Raw genomic sequence first — 22,187 nt, forward strand, 5'->3', positions numbered from 1 at the left:
TCTGAAATGCACACATCTTAATTAAAATATTCCCGAGGTGATGATTTCAATAAATTGAGAACATTTATTAACTTGCTGGCCCCAGGGTTTAGAGAGTTTGAATTCTTGGTTATGAAAAAGTCCTAGTTAATAAAATAATCTTCATTATTAAATTAGGCAGTTTCAAAAGTCACTACTGGGTTGATTTAGGGAGATAAAGATTTAAATACTCTAAAAATATTTATGCATTCTGATTGACTAACAAAACTCAAAGGTATTTATGAGATAATAAAAACAGTCCTAAATATAAAAAGCTTGCATACAGCTTCATAGTACAGCTAACTCTAAACTGCTGTTTATGAAATTGTAGATATTTCATTTCTGACTTACACTTATTCTACTAAAGATACAATGAAGGTAAAAATAAAATCCACGAATAATGCCCAAATTTCAAAAGGCAGAGATTGAAGCTATAAGCAATAATCCTTCAAATCAGACACCTGGTCTATAAATAATGAAGATATCATTACACAAAGTCTTTTTTCCATCCTTACCCTCCCCCAGCTGTCACAGTTGATAGGCCAGCCTATTGTTCTTAGAGCTTTAGACCCTGGACTCTTAGCTCTCCTCCTCTTTCTCTGTTTCTTTGATTGATTTATTCCATTCTCTAAGTAACAGTGTACCACAGGGTTTTATCCTTCATCATATTCTCTTTTTTCCTGTCTTCTCTTGGAAATATTTAATTATCATCTCTAAGTCTCCCCTTTCACCGAATTTCAGACCTGCATTTTACCTGCCTGCTTCACCTCCCCATCGAGATGGACATCTCACCTGTGTCTCAAATGCAACATGGTGAAAACTCAGGTGAATATTTTTCTTGCTCTCAAAGTACTTAGTTCATGTCCTATGGGCATGTGCTGCATTCTCTGCTAATAACTGCCCTTTCCGTTACTGTCAATTAGGGAACTCCTACTCATCCTTCAGGACCCAAATCAGTATACCTGAAACTAATATAATATTATAAGTCAACTACACTTCAATGAAAACACAACAGAACAACAACCACAACAACCCCGCCCCCCCTCCCCCCAACAAACAAAACACAAGACACAAATCAAATGTAGCCCTCTGTTGCCCTGCCTACCCACCAAGAAGTCTAATTAACAAGGTTTATGTCAACACGGGCTTTCCAGGTGGCGCTAGTGGTAAAGAATCTGCCAGCTAATGCAGGAGATGTGGGAGACTCGGGTTCAATCCCTGGGTTGGGGAGATCCCCTGGAGGAGAGCATGGAAACCCACTCCAGTATTCTTGCCTGGAGAATCCCCATGGACAGAGAAGGCTGGTGGGCTTCTCTGACTCTACAGTCCATAGGGTCACAAAGAGCTGGATATGACTGAAGCGACTTAGCACACACACACAGTTGGTGATCTAGAGGTGAAGCCTTCACCTTCCAAAGCAGGGAGTATGGGTTCTCCAGGCAAGAATCCTGGAGTTGGTTGCCATGACCCAGGCAAGTCCCATAATTTCTGCAGGCTCTTTCAAGCTGAACTCAGAGCCCTTTACAACCTAACTTCATTCTCAATGCATTTCGAGTTCCTTTGTTAGTCAGTTCAGTTCAGCTGCTCAGTTGTGTCTGACTCCTTGCAACCCCACGGACTGTAGCACACGAGGTTTTCTGATCCATCACCAACTCCTGGAGCTTGCTCAAACTCATGTCCATTGAATCAGTGATGCCATCCAACCATCTCATCCTCTGTTGTCCCCTTCTCCTCCTGCCTTCAATCTTTCCCAGAATCCGGATCTTTTCTAGTGAGTCAGTTCTTCGAATCAGGTGGCCAAAGTATTGGAGCTTCAGCTTCAGCATCAGTCCTCCAATGAATATTCAGGACTGATTTCCTTTAGGATAGACTGGCTTGATCTACTTGCAGTCCAAGGGACTCTCAAGAGTCTTCTCCAACACCACAGTTCAAAAGCATCAATTCTTCGGTGCTCAGCTTTCTTTATCGTCCAACTCTCATATCCATACTTGACTACTGGAAAAACCATAGCTTTGACTAGACAGACCTTTGTCGGCAAAGTAATGTCTCTGCTTTTTAATACGCTGTCTAGGCTGGTCACAGTTTTTCTTTCAAGGAGCAAGTGTCTTTTAATTTCATGGCTGCGGTCACCATCTGCAGTGATTTTGGAGCCCAAGAAAATATAGTCTTTCACTGTTTTCATTCTATTTGCCATGAAGTGATGGGACCAGGTGCCATGATCTTAGTTTTCTGAATGTTGAGTTTTAAACCAACATTTTCACTCTCCTCTTTCACTTTCATCAAGAAGCTCTTCAGTTCCTCTTTGCTTTCTGCCATAAGGATGGTGTCATCTGCATATCTGACATTATTGATATTTCTCCCAGCAATCTTGATTCCAGCTTGTGCTTTATCCAGCCTAGCATTTTTCATGATGTACTCTGTATATAAGTTAAATAAGCAGGATGACAATATATAGCCTTGACGTACTCCTTTCCCAATTTGGAACTAGTCTGTTGTTCCATGTCCAGTTCTAACTGTTGCTTCTTGACCTGCATACATATTTCTCATGAGGCAGGTCAGGTGGTCTGGTATTCCCATCTCTTGAAGAATTTTCCACAGTCTGTTGTGACCCACACAATCAAAGGTTTTGGCATAGTCAATGAAGCAGAAATAGATGTATTTCTGGAATTCTCTTGCTTTTTCTATGATCCACTGGATAGATCTCCATAGATCCAATTTGATCTCTAGTTCCTCTGCCTTTTCTAAATCCAGCTTGAACATCTGGAAGTTCTCAGTTCACATACTGTTGAAGCCTGGCTTGGAGAATTTTGAGCACTACTTTGCAAGTGCATGAGATGAGTGTAATTGTGTGGTAGTTTGAACATTCTTTGGCATTGCCTTTCTTTGGGATTGAAGTGAAAACTGACCTTTTGCCCTGTGGCCACTGCTGAGTTTTCCAAATTTGCTGGCATATTGAGTGTAGCACTTTCACAGCACCATCTTTTAGGATTTGAAATAGCTCAGCTGGAATTCCATCACCTCCACTAGTTGTGGTCACAGTGATGCTTCCTAAGGCCCACTTCACTTCACGCTCCAGGATGTCTGGCTGTAGGTGAGTGATCACACCATTGTGGTTATCTGGGTCATTAAGATCTTTTTTGTATAGTTCTTCTGTGTATTCTTGCCATCTCTTCTTAATATCTTCTGTTAGGTCCATACTGCTTCTGTCCTTATTGTGCCTATCTTTGCATGAGATGTTCCCCTTGCATGAAATGTTCTCTAACTTTCAGTTAAGAGCACACCTAACTCCTTCTGAGCAGTCTAGATCTCTTCCACAGGAGAATGAAAGGAACTGGACACCCAAAGACCCCCAGATGAGCTAAAAACCCAGGAGTAATTACCACCGTGGTAGTCAGGGAGACTGGAGAGAGCCACTCTCCATAGACCCATAGAGGAAATCAATGAGCTTGTGGTCCAGACAAACAACACACTGGCTGAGGTATCACCTATTTACTTTGATTATTAAACCTAAGGTACAGATTTGGTACAAGTTCTAAATGAAAATTTTGATATAAAAGATTGAGGGAATTTTTGCTTGTAAAAATCAAGGAGAAACCAGAGAGGCCAGAAGACTTGAAAATTTACGAGACATACATATTTAATGATGTGCTACAGACTCTACATTATTTATGAGTCAGGCTATCCTCTGGCTGTGTTTTAATTTGATCACCAGCTAACTGTTAAACTTTTGCTCTGTTAATGGACATCTGGCCTTTACATTGAGAAATAGGCTGAAAAGAAATATCTGCCTGGAGGATAAGAAGTGATCACAAAGTACCCTGAAAAATCAAGCCCCACCTTGTCTAATTGTGACCACTGCCGGTGATTTCATTCACTGGAGGTTCAGGGGAGGTTAGGATGGTTGACATCTGGTGTACTGGATAGACTTTACTATTTCTTTCTTTTTTATTTAGATTTTTTCCAATGGGGACCATTTCTAAAGTCTTCATTGAATTTGCTACAATATTGCTACTGTTTTATGTCTTGGTTTTTTTGGCCATGAGGCACATGAGATCATAGCTCCCTGACTAGGGATTGAACCCACCTGCAATGGAAGGTAAAGTCTTAACCACTGGACTCCCAGTGGATGTCCCTGAGGATAGGTTTTAAAAATCCACATTATTAACAGAACGAATTAAATCACCACAACACAAGGCTTCATACACATTCATCTACGTGTAGTTTTATTCTATTCTATAAATAATTATACCCTAGCTGTTCTCAAAACTAATTTGGAAAGACACATAAAAGGACAAAAATATGTCAACAAATTTCACACCACAAAGTTAAGAAAACAACCATGCTGTATCCTATTCATAGAATTCCTTTCATGACCTGGCTAGATCTACAGAGAACAGAATAAAAGTTGGAATGCTGATCTGGACAATTCATGGAAAGAATCAGTTATTTCAGTCATTATAAGTGTAAAGATTAGGTCTCCCTTCTTTTAGCTTAAGCTATCTGGTTTGCAGAACTGCCAACCAATATTACAAATCTGACCAACTGCAAGGGATAATATATACCAGTGTCTCTAAGGGGTTCCTGCCAAAAGATCAATTTATTCAACAAAGTGCATTTGAAACCCAGTGCTGAGGAGACCAAATGAATATGGAGAAAGAGTTCCCAATAATTAAACTAATGGAAAACCGCAAGTCATTTCTGGTGTAGAGTCTTTACAGTCCATGGTCATGTGAAGAAATGCTTACAGAACGAGAAGATTCCATTTACCACAGTAAATGTAACAAGAAATTCCAGACACATTACTAAACAGCTGCGTCTTCCCTTCAAACACACCCATCCCGATGCCAACACACTTGTGCGCACACACATGGACCTTCTCTCCAATCACCGTCCCGAAAGAGCGCTGGCCTCAAAGATTTATAGTTCGTGGGACAACGGAAGGGAGCAACAGTTGCCTGGCACAGCTGCAGTCTGAACGCAAAGGCTGGATGGTGGGAGCAGTACGTTCAGTTCCAACTGTTAACTCAAGGGAAAGATTTCTCAGAGTAATGCGTGCTTGGAAACTCAGCCCAGAGCAGCATGTTGTTGGTCACTCAAACCCCACAGAGCTCAAATCTCAAGGGCCAATCTGAAAACAGAAGAAACGGGCGGTTCCTCAAAATACTTGAGATGTTCACAACCATAAGCCTTTCGACTTTGCCCATTGAGATGGAATGGATTCCTTAAAGCTTCTGAATATTGTAGTGTCAGTGAAGGCCAACATCCCACCTTTCTGCATTCTCTCTGATCCTTATTGTTTTAGAAATACATACTTTTTGCAGAGTTGCGATCACTGGGCAAATAAATGAAATTATTTTTACTCATTTTTTTCCTCCCAAAGACCATTTTATCAGATAATTCTAATAGCCTTTTCCTTCTTCTTTGCAAGAATGCTGTGATACTCAGAGAATGAACTCGTGGCTGGTGACCAGGGAGGAAGGGTGGAGGGAAAGAGGCAGACTGGGAGTTTGGTATTGACACATACACATTGGTACGTTTAAAACAGATAACCGAAAAAGACAAAAAATTATAAAAAGAATGTTGTGATACTGGCTATAATTGTTTATGATTTACTTCTCTGGTAAGTCACCAAGCCATAGTAAATGAGAAGAAATTAGTTTGATCTATGCTAGGGATTATGTTTTAGAATCTTTTATGTGGTTTTTAATAATTTAGATTTAAAATTAAAAACGACAATTTTTATAATATACTTTGTAATAGTTTTTTAACCTCAACTTTTCAGTTCAGTTCAGTTCAGTCGCTCAGTCATGTCTGACTCTTTGCCACCCCATGAACCGCAGAACGCCAGGCCTCCCTGTCCATCACCAACTCCTGGAGTTCACCCAAACCATTGTCCATCGAGTCGGTGATGCCATCCAACCATCTCATCCTCTGTTGTCCCCTTCTCCTCCTGCTCTCAATCTTTCCCAGCATCAGGGTCTTTTCAAATGAGTCAACTCTTCACATGAGGTGGCCAAAGTACTGGAGTTTCAGCTTCAGCATCAGTCCTTCCAAAGAAATCCCAGGGCTGATCTCCTTCAGAATAGACTGGTTGGATCTCCTTGCAGTCCAAGGGACTCTCAAGAGTCTTCTCCAACACCACAGTTCAAAAGCATCAATTCTTCGGCACTCAGCCTTCTTCACAGTCCAACTCTCACATCCATACATGACCACAGGAAAAACCATAGCCTTGACTAGACGAACCTTTGTTGGCAAAGTAATGCCTCTGCTTTTGAATATGCTGTCTAGGTTGGTCATAACTTTCCTTCCAAGGAGTAAGCGTCTTTTAATTTCATGGCTGCAATCACCATCTGCAGTGATTTTGGAGCCCAGAAAAATAAAGTCAGCCACTGTTTCCACTCTTTCCCCATCTATTTCCCATGAAGTGATGGGACTAGATGCCATGATCTTCGTTTTCTGAATGTTGAGCTTTAAGCCAACTTTTTCACTCTCCTCTTTCACTTTCATCAAGAGGCTTTTTAGTTCCTCTTCACTTTCTGCCATAAGGGTGGTGTCATCTGCATATCTGAGGTTATTGATATTTCTCCCAGCAATCTTGATTCCAGCTTGTGTTTCTTCCAGTCCAGCGTTTCTCATGATGTACTCTGCATATAAGTTAAATAAACAGGGTGACAATATACAGCGTTGACGAACTCCTTTTCCTATTTGGAACCAGTCTCTTGTTCCATGTCCAGTTCTAACTGTTGCTTCCTGATCTGCATACAAATTTCTCAAGAGGCAGATCAGGTGGTCTGGTATTCCCACCTCGTGAAGAATTTTCCACAGTTTATTGTGATCCACACAGTCAAAGGCATTGCCATAGTCAATAAAGCAGAAATAGATGTTTTTCTGGAACTCTCTTGCTTTTTCTATGATCCAGAGGATGTTGGCAATTTGATCTGGTTCCTCTGCCTTTTCTAAAACCAGCTTGAACATCTTGAAGTTCACGGTTCACATATTGCTGAAGCCTGGCTTGGAGAATTTTGAGCGTTACTTTACTAGCATGTGAGATGAGCGCAATTGTGCAGTAGTTTGAGCATTCTTTGGCATTGCCTTTCTTTGGGATTGGAATGAAAATTGACCTTTTCCAGTCCTGTGGCCACTGCTGAGTTCTTAAGACTTGTTGAACGATTTTGCACATATGATGTGATTGTTGAGCCAACATTCTCTTATATATTTTTTCCTCACTTTTAGTATCTGGTCAAAACTTTATCATACAATGTTTCCATGAAAGAAGTGAAGCAGCTGCTCTGCTTTATAACAGTCACCATTTTAAATTGAATTTGCCCATATCATAACTTATGCTCAATAAATAACAGCTGTCACTATTATTATGGCAATCCATGTCTCCTAATGTATGCTCTACGGATTATATTTTATAACAAATAAACATTTAGATGTGAGAGCTAGACCATAAAGAAGGCTAAGTGCCAAAAAATTGATGCTTTTGAACTGTGGTACTAGAGAAGACTCTTGAAAGCCCCTTGGACTGCAAGGAGATCAAACCAGTCAATCCTAAAGGAGATCAGTCCTGGGTGTTCATTGGAAGGACTGATGTTGAAGCTGAAACTCCAATACTTTGGCCACCAGATACAAAGAGCCAACTCATTGGAAAAGCCCTGATGCTGGGAAAGACTGAAGGCAGGATGAGAAGGTAGTTGGATGGCATCACCAAGTCAATGGACAATGAATCTGAGCAAACTCCAGGACACAGTGTGGGACAGGGAAGCCTGGCATTCTGCAGTCCATGGGGTTGCAAAGAGTTGGACATGACTGAATGACTGAACAACAACAAAATAAATATTTATACTTATATAGATATAACATTTTGTTTTATAGCATGTTTTTCAAATCGATCATGATGTCAATTTGTGGGTCTCAGCCAAGATTTTATTTAAAAAAGAAAGCAAAACACAAAAGAAAATATCTGAATGCATTCCACGTGGTAAGACAAAGTATTTTGTGAAACTTGTAGTATTGTGAGGAGGGGGGTGTGTGTGTCTAAAAGGTATTTCTTACTATGGGTTGCCTTTACAAGTTTAAGGCTCATTGTTACAAAGTATGTATTTCTAAAGAACATAATGAAAAGATAAGTATTTACTCTGGAACAAAGGAAAACAACCACATTTATTTTTCTGTAATAGTCGTTCCTTCTCTTTTATATTCAAAGCACAATTGCTCAGTTTTTTACATTGCATTAGAGGTATGCAAACCGTTTAAAAAGGAATTTTCCATTCATTTTCCATGAGCACTATTAGAGAATTAATAGGCCAGCATTTGTTGACACAATTATTTTCCACAAATGGATCCTCATTCCTTTCCCATTTATCTAACTATGAAATAATAAGACATCCAAGGAGTCTTGATATTTAGTTTTCTGTTCTCTCATGATGTCCTATCTCCATGGCAAACATGTGACAATTCCCTTTTATGACAAACTGATCTATAGCCAAATAGCATTTCATTGGAAATTATGAAAAATAATTTTAATTAATCTACACAAAGACCTACCTACCACATATACTCATCCATATTAAAACCCTTCAAATGTTTTTGAACTCTCTTCACAGAAATCATAATATCGTGGGCAGAAGAAAAATAACCAGTATGCAATATCTTGCATTTCTTATGGAGAAAACAGGCCAAGTAGAATGTAAAAAGAAGCATCAGTCATTAGAGGTCAAGGGTTGGGGAACAAATACAGGAGTTCACACTCCCTTGAAAAATCACAAATTCTGTCTTGGTATTAATCCTGTGCTACTGACATCAACATTCAGCACGAGGGTTAGTTGCTGGTTATGACTGTGGGGACAGTCAGCATTCCACCTCTAAACTGAATTCACAAATGCGCCACTTCATCTTTTCAACATTTATTCTGGTTAGACCATCCACTGTGACAACTGAAAGCTGTCTTTTTATTTCTTTTTCAAAAATAAAACACATTATATATTTATTATTTTTAATTTGCACCAGGTCTTAGTTGTAGCATGCGGGATCTGATTCCCTGACCAGGGGTCGAACCGGGGCCCCTTTCATCAGGAGTGCAGAGTCTTACCCACTGGACCACCATGCAAGCCCCTAACATTCATTTCAAATGGAAGGAAGTTCCCACAGGAAGCCTTTTCATAACAAGTGCAGAGATTTTAAAGAGCAGGGAAGATCTTAAGAGTCTCCTAAGTCACAATATAGTTCAAACAATTTACTGAGTACCTACTCCATGCCAGGCACTATGTGAGGACCTGGACACAGATGTTTCCAATCCAGTGGGAGAGATCTAAAAACATAAATTTTTATAATTCTATATGCTACAGACTATGCCTGAGGTATATTCAAGATGTGAAAGAAGCAGAGAGGAAGATCACCAACCCAGATAGGGTGCCAAAGGAGATCAATGAAGTTTCTTAAAGAGGTGACGCTGGAACTCAGTCTTAGAGAAAAGAGTTCCCCAGGGAACTTAGGTCATAGAGCATGATATATGTTCATGCTAAGTTGATACAGTTGTGTTCAACTCTTTGCGACTCTATGTCCAGTAGGGCTCCTCTGTCTACGGGATTCTCCAGGCAAGAATACTGGAGTGGGTTGCTGTGCCCTCCTCCAGGGGACCTTCCCAATCCAGGGATTGAACCCATGTCTCTTATGTCTCCTGCATCAGCAGGCAGGTTCTTTACCACTGGTGCCACCTGGGAAGATCTAAAACTTGTGTGCTCTTGCGTTGGCTGGGAATCGAACCAGGCCTCCCCCATGGCAGGTGAGAATTCTACCACTGAACCACTAATGGTTATACAATAGATATTCAGGACATTGCAAATAAGGTTAAATATGAGACGTGCAAAATTTGAAAAACAACAGTGCGATTTGGTTCAATCTAAGCACTGCGCGTGCTCAGAATTCTGCAGGTAGTTTGGTAGCCTGGATCAGTGAGAGCGGAAGACGAGCAACAAGGTGAAGAGGGCAAATATCAAATCAGATTCTTCTGTGGGAATTCAAGCTGGAACAGACTCAGGCTGGGGTTTTATCCTAGGACTAGGATACCATTCAAATCACTAGGATTGCCTAAGTATTGAAAAATACTACTTAGTAAACTTTAAAATGCCAAAAGGAAATTTAAAACATTAAAAATTATATTCATAATTCTATCTGCTTAAAATTACAACTATTTTAAAATCTTGTTTCCTTCAATTTTACTTACACAGTTTCTTAATAAACATGTCATCTTAGAGCTCATTAACTTTTGTACTCTATTACTTAACATTGACTAGTACATCTCATCACCTGTAATCACCGTATCTGTTATTTTGATGGCTGCAGAGCATTCCACTAGGTTCTTACCACTGACAACTCAACCAATTTCTCTTTGTCTGTCATGCAGGCAGTTCCCAGGCTTTCCTACGCCAATGGCATTTTTTATAAGTAGCTTCTATATGTATATTTTATCTTATGTTTTCCTTGAGGTAAATTCTAAAATTACCAGGCTACTGAGAATGAGTATCTTCATAACCTTTTGTTAGCCAGGGGGAACAGGGCTGGGTACTTACTGTTTTGCTCCAAGTAAGGCCTGTGGTGTGGTGTTCCTTGATGTATGCTTGAAGCTCGCTCCAAATGTTCAGATATGACTTCACCCAATCCACATGACGTAGATCACTTTGTCATAAAAGAGAGTGGAAGAGAGGGCTGTTAGGATCTAAAATAAAAATTTAACAACACCGGAAGGCACATGGCAATCTAATAACTAAAGTACCAGATGACTCTGGAGCAACGGTCTTCTAGTCCAGTAACTGTGAACTGAGTCTGAAAAGAACCTCGGAAGGATATGGTCCAGGTCTGCCCTGAGAGGAGCCGAGTGCCCTGAGGTCTGGTGTGGAGCAGAGAGGCCCGCGGAGAGAGCATCCACCGAACCCAGTCAGCTCATTCTCGTGCCATCTCTCACGGGGAGATGAACACGGAGGGGAGATCATTTCTTTCTGTACTGCTTCTGATGCAAAATGAAAAACAATGTGTTCTCAGGCAGGAGAATGGTACTAAAAAGAAAAAAGGTCCTTTGGCTTGTTTTCGAATAATTTGTGGAATTATTCGATTGAAAGTGTAACCAAATTGGAGAATTCTGGACTGATAAGGAAAGTTGCTATAGTAAGAAAAATGATTTCCTACAAATAGGTAACACTCAACAGTTGTAAAGGGACAATCACTTAGATTACCTTAAGTTGATACTCATAATGACAATGAAAGCAAGGCAGGGCACGGCCAGTATTTTTATTCCTATTTTACTCAACCAAGAAGTGATAAAATACTTACCTTTTAAAACTAGATTAACATATAGGATTGGGAGAACTGTTAGAAACATTAAACTTATAATATAAACAGGCAAAAATAGTTGCATTTCCTTTGGATAATTTCCAACCACACATTTTTTTCTACTTTGAATAAAGTAGTGGTAAATGAGAAAATGATGAAATCTGTTACCAAAAATTTAATCACAAACCTGGGCCATTAATCTGAAGACAATATTGGAAGGAAATCTCTATTATTTTGCCTTTGTCAATAACGACTTGTCTCTGGATATATTTTGCTTTCCTTGAAAAGTTCTAAGTACCATGAGCATATTTAGAACTCCAGAGTATTAAGTCATGCCATTTAAGAAAAGGAAAATGGGGAAATGAACTCATAACTATCTGCCCCTCAAAAAGGAAAAACATGAGTGATTTTGTTCCACATTTTTAGATTTACTGACTACATTAATCAAATCTATGAAATATTTCATTGTCACTTCCTCTCAATTTTACAGTCAAAACCCCAAATCCACATGTTTATCTATTATATGGTCATTTACTTCATACATGTGCATATGTACATATGTATGCACAATACAGTCTGTAGGCATTCTAGAAAAAGCAGGTTGCACATTCAATATACTTCTATTAAAAAGCTTAACACATGAAGTCCAAACCTGCACAGGCAAATTATTTTTCTTTTAACTATTACAGTATCATTTTAACTTGAAGAAAGTTCTAGCTAAACGTGTAGTAAGGAATAACAACATGGTCCCTTTTAACCCAAAGGCAGACTCTGTGCTTAGTTGTGTCCAATTCTTTGCAACCCCATGGACTGTAGCCCACCAGACTCCTCTGTCCATGGGGATTCTCCAGGCAAGAATACTGGAGTGGGTAGCCTTTCCCTTCTCCAGGGGATCTTCCCAAATCAGGGATCGAACCCAGGTCTCCCACATTGTAGGCGGATTCTTTACCATCTGTGCCACCAGGGAAGCCCGTGTCTAAGAGACAACAAATTGAGGAGGACTTCACTATACTTCAGGAGCTGACAACTCAGCCTCAGTTCCACTTCCCCTGGAAGAAGCTATGCGAGGGATGGGTGACTTTTAAAGATTATGACTCAGAAAAGTCTTACCTCTGGAAAGTCAAAATAATTAACTTGCTCTTTTCATTTATTGACAGAAGAGCTGAGCAGCCAGTCAAGCCAGCTGAAAAGGCTGCACAGATGCGAGTCCACTGCCCACAGCCCTTCTGTGTACACCACAAGGAAGCCCACCTTTATTCTCCTCCACCCACGGCTTGTCTGTCAGGCAGGCAGCCGTCAGCCTGCCACACTGGTGATACCTCATCAATGAGTCTGCAACACCCTGCAGCCCTCACTGAGCCCACACAAAGTGCAGGCACTGCTGACTTGGGTGTGCACATAAATGGGTGTGAGCAAGCGGCTGTGGAGCATTCTGCTTTGTTCAGGTTGGCACTCCTGGAAGCTCCGTGGTGACTTAGGACTGAATGCATTTCCCCAGCACACTACACAGTCTTCGAGTGGTCCATTAAGTTTAAATGCATTGTCCTTGATGCTGTCAGAAGTAGATTTTCTACCTAATAGCTGATCAAGAGGAACAAATGCTAGACTTTCTTTGTGTGTGCACAAAAAAGTGCAAACTTTTAACTCTCTTGGCTGTACAACACCTGGAGAATCACTCACACCATGGCCCCCAAGACACACTCAAAAGTAGGGACTGGAGGACAGGAGCTGATGAATGGAGATAAAAACAAAAATGGCTTCCAAGGGTGATGTGCAAAAAGGCAGAGGCTCAGGAGGTGGCCAAGGCGTCCCGAATAGGCAGGTACAGGCGTGTGTCTGCATATCCCAAGAAGGGACTAGGTAAAGAGGTCTTTCATGTTAATGCTGACATACTTCTGCAACTTAAACTTGTTCTTTCCTGAACTGCTATTTTTATGTGGGCAGATTGTCTTGCATTTCTGATGCCTGTTCTCATTCATACTGCACAGTTCTGTAGTCTCTAACACAAAGTGGCAACATTTGGAGTTGTATCACTGGGCACTCAACCACAGTTCTATGCGTGCAGGGAGTCTGTTACTGAGTATCAGAGCTTAAGTGAAGCTTCCTTAGGGTGGAAGAGACCTCAGGAGGGAAAAAAGGTGTGTAGAAGTCAGAAGTCTCTAGAGCTGCTCTTCCCAGAAGAGCTAACAGAATAACTAAACTCTATGAGAGGAGGAGAGTACTGTGGTTGCTTTTTGTCTTATTCTGTTTAGTATAATAGCTTTCCTGGGATATAACTCATATCCTAGGCAATTCATCCATACAATTCAATAGCTAAGTTTAAACTGTGCAATCATTACCACAGTCAGTTTTAAAACATTTTCATCACCTCCCAAAGAAACCCAATACTCATTAGCAGTTACTCTACCCTCAGATCAGATCAGATCAGATCAGTCGCTCAGTCTTGTCCGACTCTTTGCGACCCCATGAATCGCAGCATGCCAGGCCTCCCTGTCCATCACCAACTCCCGGAGTTCACTGAGACTCACATCCAGCGAGTCAGCGATGCCATCCGACAACTGTTAATCTACTTTCTGTCTTTATGGATTTGCCAATTCTGGAATTTTATATAAATGGAATACAGTATGTGGTCTTTTGTGTCTGACTTCTTTCACGCAACATAGTGTTTTCAAGCCTCATCTATCAGTTCAGTTTAGTTCAGTTCAGTCGCTCAGCCGTGTCCGACTCTTTGCAACACCATGAATCGCAGCTCGCCAGGCCTCCCTGTCCATCACCAACTCCCGGAGTTCACTCAGACTCACGTCCATCGAGTCAGTGATGCCATCCAGCCATCTCATCCTCTGTCGTCCCCTTTTCCTCCTGCCCCAATCCCTCCCAGCATCAGAGTCTTTTCCAATGAGTCAACTCTTTGCATGAGGTGGCCAAAGTACTGGAGTTTCAGCTTCAGCATCAGTCCTTCCAAAGAAATCCCAGGGCTGATCTCCTTCAGAATGGACTGGTTGGATCTCCTTGCAGTCCAAGGGACTCTCAAGAGTCTTCTCCAACACCACAGTTCAAAAGCATCAATTCTTCAGCACTCAGTTTTCTTCACAGTCCAACTCTCACATCCATACATGACCACTGGAAAAACCATAGCCTTGACTAGACGGACCTTTGTCGGCAAAGTAATGTCTCTGCTTTTCAATATGCTATCTAGGTTGGTCATAACTTTCCTTCCAAGGAGTAAGCGTCTTTTAATTTCATGGCTGCAATCACCATCTGCAGTGATTTCGGAGCCCCCAAAAATAAAGTCAGCCACTGTTTCCAGTGTTTCTCCATCTATTTCCCATGAAGTGATGGGACCAGATGCCATGATCTTCGTTTTCTGAATGTTGAGCTTTAAGCCAACTTTTTCACTCTCCTCTTTTACTTTCATCAAGAGGCTTTTTAGTTCCTCTTCACTTTCTGCCATAAGGGTTGTGTCATCTGCATATCTGAGGTTATTGATATTTCTCCCAGCAATCTTGATTCCAGCTTGTGCTTCTTCCAGCCCAGCACTTCTCATGACGTACTCCGCATAGAAGTTAAATAAGCAGGGTGACAATATACAGCCCTGACGTACTCCTTTTTCTATTTGGAACCAGTCTGTTGTTCCATGTCCAGTTCTAACTGTTGCTTCTTGACCTGCATACAGGTTTCTTAAGAGGCAGGTCAGGTGGTCTGGTATTCCCACCTCTTAAAGAATTTTTCACAGTTTATTGTGATCTACCCAGGAAAAGGTTTTGGCATAGTCAATAAAGCAGAAATAGATGTTTTTCTGGAACTCTCTTGCTTTTTCCATGATCCAGCGGATGTTGGCAATTTGATCTCTGCTTCCTCTGCCTTTTCTAAAACCAGCTTGAACATCTGGAAGTTCACGGTTCACATATTGCTGAAGCCTGGCCAGGAGAATTTTGAGCATTACTTTACTAGTATGTGAGATGAGTGCAATTGTGCGATAGTTTGAGCATTCTTTGGCATTGCTTTTCTTTGGGATTGGAATGAAAACTGACCTTTTCCAGTCCTGTGGCTGCTGCTGAGTTTTCCAAATTTGCTGGCATAGTGAGTGCAGCACTTTCACAGCATCATCTTTCAGGATTTGAAATAGCTCAACTGGAATTCCATCAGCTCCACTAGCTTTGTTCGTAGTGATGTTTTTTAAGGCCCACTTGACTTCACATTACGGGATGTCTGGCTCTAGGTGAGTGATCACACCACTGTGATTATCTTGGTTGTGAAGATCTTTTTTGTACAGTTCTTCTGTGTATTCTTGCAACCTCTTCTTAATATCTTCTGCTTCTGTTAGGTACATACCATTTCTGTCCTTTATTGAGCCCATATTTGCATGAAATGTTCCCTTGGTATCTCTAATTTTCTTGAAGAGAGCTCTGCTGCTACTGCTGCTAAGTCGCTTCAGTCGTGTCCAACTCTGTGCGACCCCATAGGCGGTAGCCCACCAGGTTCCCACGTCCCTGGGATTCTCCAGGCAAGAACACTGGAGTGGGTTGCCATGTCCTTCTCCAGTGCATGAAAGTGAGAAGTGAAAGTGAAGTCACTCAGTCGTGTCTGACTCCTAGTGACCCCATGGACTGCAGCCCACCAGGCTCCTCCATCCATGGGATTTTCCAGGCAAGAGTACTGGAGTGGGGTGCCAGTCTTTCCCATTCTGTTGTTTTCCTCTATTTCTTTGCATTGATCGCTGAGGAAGGCTTTCTTATCTCTTCTTGCTGTTCTTTGGAACTCTGCATTCAGATGCTTATATCTTTCCTTTTCTCCTCTGCTTTTCGCTTCTCTTCTTTTCACAGCTATTTGTAAGGCCTCCCAGACATCCATTTTGCCTTTTTACTTTTATTACTTTTACTACTTAATTTTTTAAATGGCTATACATTTTACTTATCTGTTCGTCAGCTGATGGACGTTTGGATTGTTTCCACATTTTGCCAACCTTAAATAATGCTGCTACGAAATCATGTACATGCTTTTGTGTGGACCTATGTTTTCATTTCTTTTGGAAATACATCTAGGAGTGGGATTGCTGAGTGTGACTGTTTCTTTTTTTTTTTTTTTTTGTAGTAAAAAGTATATTGGTACGTACTTCTTTTTTTTTTTTTTTAATTATTTACTTATTTATTTTGGCCATGCCAGGTCTTAATTGCGGCTTGTGGGATCTAGTTCCCTGACCAGGGATTGAACCTGGGCTTCCTGCACTGGGAGCACAAAATCTTAGCCACTGGACCACCAGGGAAACCCCAGTTGATATTTCTTTATATTTGTCCTCATTCAGTCCCATTTCCAATTCTAGCCCCCATCTGAGGCTCTCTAGGACCTGTTATTTGTGCTGGAGACTGCATGTCCTTTTAATCTCCAGGCAAAACCTGCTGATTCAGCCTCATCTGTGAACTTTCAACAGCTCTCCGAATGGCAGCTGTTCTTACTGATATCTCTGTCCACCAACTCATTTCATCTGAACGCAAACTCTGGTCTCCCTCTCACTGACCTAGTTTATTGTCACATCTCATTTCTGTTCCTCACTTCTAGTTCCTTTCCTGAAACTCCCTGTCTTCTCTCTGCTCATTCACCAACTCTGTTTTGATCAATGGGCTTCCCTGCTGGCTCAGACGGTAAAAGAATCCACCTGCAATGCAGGAGACCAGGGTTCCATCTCTTGGTTGGGAAGATCCCCTAGAGGAGGAGATGGCAACTCACTCAGTATTCTTGTTTCGAGAATCTCACAGACAGAGGAGCCTGGCGGGCTACAGTCCAGGCGGTTGCAAAGAGTCAGACACTACTGAGTGACTCTCACTCACTCAGGTTTTGTCCATTTAGGGCTGGTCCGTCACAAATCATCACAGACCTCTCCTTATTGTGGTGATAGGTAACGGAGTGACATACATTCCTGCTGGGAGAGTTTATTCATTACCAGAGAATTGAGGCAAGACTTTCTAAAACACACATATTATCTGGATCATTGATTTCACTTTCTACTTTGCTTTACCTACACAGATGGGATTTTTCCTTAATGTTTATAGTCAATTAGCCTTTGAAAGGAATCAGTAGTGAACTATATGAAGTCTGGGGACAAATGTTTAACGAACAATCAATTGAAGGTTTGGTCAGTAAAAGAAGGTACGTACCTGTGTTTGTAGTCCTTTAAGACCCTGTTAGTGTAAAAGGTGGCCGCGTCGTTCATCTCCTTGACATAAGGACCGGGTTTGGGGGACTGAGAGAAGAGGGCCATCACCCAAGCATAGAAAGAAAAAAAATAAAGGATAAGAAAGAAAATGCCTTAAAGAAGAAGAGAAGCAATGGAGATGTCAATGGAAAACTGGAGGCAAATTTTGTTCTGTAAGGATCGGTGAAACGCTTCCTGCATCTCAGAACACAAAGCCCTGAACTTCAAGTGGGGTTAAGAAAGAGCTGCTGTGTTCAGCCTGAAAGGAACCTTCCTTTCACGAAGGATGAAGGAGGCTGGAGGTGGCCACAAGTTTCCCCAAACACTCCAAAAACGCAACGAGGCACAGGGGCGACGTTCCAGCCGGACTCACCACGGCTATCCACCCAAGGGCGGGAATGCTTTCGCTGACGGCTGAGAGATGATTAAACATTGTACTCCCCCGGTTCCTCTCTCTGAAAGTCTGGATCTCCTGAATCTTTTCCGATATTGGTTTCAGAAGTGCAGCCACGTCGTTCTGTAAGCAAACATGGAGCACGGTTACTGGGGACCGACAGAAACGCAGTGCCTCCGTTCACGCTGACCTAAGCAGGAGGACTCAGCACTTGTCAGGGGCTTTCAGAAGAGAGCGGGTTTTTTTCCCCTCATGGCCATACTGTATTTTCACTGTCTGAAGTATGAAAATTGCATGGATTTCTTATATTGTTAATGCTGCTTCCATAGGCATGGGGAAAAAAATCCAGCAGTACAGTATGGCCCCTGTTTTTTTTTTTTTCCTTTTCAAATAATTTTTATATGAGGTTACATTGGTGAAGCTATATTTGATTGAGAGTGGATTTTATTTTTTTAATTTATTTATTTTTTTAAATTTTATTTTATTTAACTTTACAATATTGTATTGGTTTTGCCATATATCAAAATGAATCTGCCACAGGTATACATGTGTTCCCCATCCTGAACCCTCCTCCCTCCTCCCTCCCCAGGCCCCTGTTTTGAAGATTTCTGAATGCAACCCAGTGAAATTGAGTGCAGATCAAGTTATATTTTCTAATGGAACACGTAAATATATCATCTGATGGAATGATCAGAATAATACACACCTAAAATCGGCATAGGTAGAGGTTAGTAAACGGATATCTTCCTATTCCTGTGACATGAGGGAGGGAGAGTCCTTGAAATGAAATGACATGAGGGAGAGTCCTTGGTTTTTACCATAATTATGATAACCCATGCAAAAAAAGTGGAACTCTTTCACTGAGGTTCTTTGTAAGAAGGTGATGGCTTAGAATATTTATGTTGGGTTGGCCTCAAAGCCTGTAAGATGTTATGGAAAAAACCCAAAGGAACTTTTTGGCCAACCCAGTAAGTGATCTCCAAGGTTTCTGCCAGTTTAAAAGTCTCTGATTGACAAGATTCACTGACCAGGTCTTTCCTATCACGGATATATAAACGCAAGCAAAACACTTTCTAATTGAGATCTGCAGGTGAACAGAGGAATGTTTTCCTTTGGGAGAAACAGAAACACAGGGAAAGAAAGCAAAGTGTTCTTAAAGTTCTCAGTGGACTTTTATTTTTTCTGTTTTATTGAGAAATAATTTACCTACATCATTGTATAAGTTTAAGGTGTAAATACATGCAAATCAAACCAGTGTAGTGGTTTGATTTACATATACTATGAAGTTATTACCACAATAGGTTTAGTTAATCAATATCTACCATCTGATATAGATACAATAAAAAGAAAAGGAAAAAAACGTTTATCCCTGTGATGAGAACTCTGAGGATCTGTTCTCTTAACAACTTTCCTACAGATCACACAGCAGTGTTAACTACAGTCATCATGCTATAATTCATCCTAGTATTTATTTGTAACTGGAGGTTTATACCTTATTACTATCTTCCTCTGACCCCCCACCCCCGCCCATAGCCCCTACTTCTGGTAACCACAAATCTACTCTTTTTTTTTTTCTGTGAGTCTGGTGGGTTTTTGTTTGTTTGTTTAGATTCCACATGTAAGACAGATCACACAGGATTTCTTTCTCAGACTTATTTCACTTAACATGATGCCTTCAAAGTCAGTAGACTTTTAAAATTCTTCCATATTGAAGAAGGTGGAAAAGAAAGGTTGCTTCAAAAGCAAGCCAGGTCTTGTGGAAAATTCATGAATACCTTCCTACCTTCTTACTTTCCCTTCCTGGCCATTATGAAGGAAAGGTCTTAAGAGATTTGAGGAAGACCCTGAACCAGGGTTGTTATGAGCTGTATTGTGTCCTTCCCAAATTCAAAATGTTGAAGTCCTAATCCCTGGAACCTCAGAATGTGACTGTATTAGGAGGTAGGATCTTTAAAGAGGTACTTAAGTTAAAACTGAGGTCATTAGTGTGGACCCTAAACCAATCTGACAGGTGTCCTTATAAGAAGAGGAGACGAGGATGCAGAGACTCAAAAGGGAAGATCATGTGATGACACAGAGAGAAGACGGCCATCCATAAGTCAAGGAGAGGCTTCAGAAGAAGCCAGCCCTGCCAACACCTTAATCTTCGACTACGAATCTCCAGAATTGTGACAACACACCTCTATTTGTTTAAGCCATCCAGTCTGCAGTACTTTGTTCTGGCAACACTGGCAAACTAAGGCAAGGATGTAATCACAGTATAGGTTTCCCAGGCGGCTCAGTGGTAAAGAATCCCCTGCCAAGGCAGGAGACTCGGGTTCAATCCCTGGGCCAGGAAGATCTCCTGGAGGAGGAAATTGCAACCCACTCTAGTATTCCTGCTCAGAGAATCCTATGGACAGAGGAGTCTGAAGGTCTACAGTCCACAGGGTACGACTGAGCGATGGAGCATACACACAGTGACAATACAGGAAAAGCAAACAAACACCCCAAACCCTCAATAAACAGACAAATAAAACCTCTCGAAACAGTCCCTGCCCCAAACACAGCTCTTCCACGTTTCTTGGCTAATGACAGCCAAAGTCAGGTTGAAATGCTCTTCCTAGAATTTCACTCTTTAGAAGGCAAACATTTCCCTCTTTGAGAGACTTTTTTTTTTTTTTAGTCCAAATTCAACACCCAATCAAAGGTGTGTTATACAGGTTTCCCCAGAAGGCAGTTGATTTTTAATTATGGGAACACCAGTAGAAAGCATCCTAATTTTCTCCCATGATTTGTTCAGCCATGATGCTCTTGATGCAATGACATTTTTGAGAAAGGCCAGAATATTTGAATTGTTAGTGATAGCTGGCCTATTGCCCCAAGAGGAAAAAGAACCAGAAACTGTGTATTTACAATGTTAGCTAGATTTATTAAGGCCATCCTTGTTTATCTCTAACTTCCCAAGAACAAACTCTAAAGTCTGAGGAGACAGTATTCTGGAAGATATTTTATATTGGTTATCTGATGAAAGCACCATAAAGATTGAGAAAGTTTTCTTTTGCCTTAGTTTGGCAAATTGCGTGAAGAACTGTCCTCAATAAAAAAAAAAAAAAAAAAGCAATGCTGAGACAACTAAGCACAATGGCTACTTGCAAAACCCTAATAAACAGTACAGCTTTTATTCTGTGCCAATAGATTTCTCATGCGCTTTAAAGGAGGCTTACATTTTCCAGATCATCCTGAACTTTCACAGCTGGAATCGAAAACACAGAGAGAACATTTGAGTTATGGTGTGATTTCCATCAAGGCTGATCCTGTGGGATATCAGGGGGAAAGCGAATGGTGGGAGGGGGGAGGGGAGCTGTTAGAAGAACTCCCACCTGTTTATGCATCAAGCACATGAGCTTCCCAGGTGGTGCAGTGGTAAAGAATCCACCTGCCAATGCAGGAGACTCAAGAGATGTGGGTTCAAGCCCTGGGTTGGAAGGATCCCCTGGAGTAAGAAATGGCAACCCACTCTGGAATTCTTCCCTGGAAAATTCCATGGACAGTAGTTGGGCTACAGTCCATAGGGTCACAAAAGAGTTGGACATGACTGAGCACACACACACGCATACTCAATACTTAGAGTTTAAATTGCACTGAGGTCAGTCACCTCTATATCAAGGCTTTCCACTGATAGATTATTTTAGAGGCATCTGTTTTGTTTTTGTTTTTTTTTCCCCAATGGAATGCATTGGTGCTGGCTTTTCAGACAGAGCTAGAAGCTAGTGCGCTTTGGAATGACTTTATTTTTATCTACTTATTTAGACAAGTAGCCATGGACCTTAGCCATGGCACCTGGGATCTTTGTCACATCACGCAGGATCTTTCATGGTGGTGCACGGATTCTCTAGTTGGTGGTATGCAGGCTCAGCTGCTCTGCGGAATGTGGGATCTTGGTTCCCACACCAGGAATTGAACCTTTGGACCACCAGGGAAGTGCCTGGAATGACTTTAAATTGGCCAGTTTTACAAGTCTCACCCAGATTACTTTCTAAAAAACTTATCACTCAAGTTTTTTTTTTTTAATTCCAAGAGACACTTCCCTGAAGGAAAATTATTTTTCAAGACTTATGTGAAAATTAGCCAAAAAAATCTCCCTTTCCCTTCTCCAGGTTTCTGTGGTTTGAACAGAAGGTCAAAATGGCCAAACCGGAGAAGATGCATGTGCAAACTGCAAGTTTCAGCGAGTGTTTTTCCAAGGGCTGTCTTAGCTTGATAGGACTGTAC

The 22,187-nt window shown here is 41.2% G+C and overlaps 1 protein-coding gene across 1 annotated transcript in view; it reads right to left on the reverse strand.

Moving 5' to 3' along the window:
• The window catches only part of CAP2 (cyclase associated actin cytoskeleton regulatory protein 2), a 136,673-nt gene that overhangs the window by 26,899 nt on the left and 87,587 nt on the right, over nt 1-22,187 (reverse strand). The window contains exons 5-7 of the mRNA XM_061398781.1: nt 17,913-18,056; nt 17,502-17,587; nt 10,593-10,698 (exon numbers count right to left, since the gene is read on the reverse strand). Of these exons, the coding sequence (XP_061254765.1) occupies nt 10,593-10,698; nt 17,502-17,587; nt 17,913-18,056 (336 nt within the window). The remainder of the gene's footprint in view (nt 1-10,592; nt 10,699-17,501; nt 17,588-17,912; nt 18,057-22,187) is intronic.

The sequence above is a fragment of the Bos javanicus genome, chromosome 23 (genome assembly GCF_032452875.1).
Source record: "Bos javanicus breed banteng chromosome 23, ARS-OSU_banteng_1.0, whole genome shotgun sequence".
Lineage (NCBI taxonomy): Eukaryota > Metazoa > Chordata > Mammalia > Artiodactyla > Bovidae > Bos > Bos javanicus.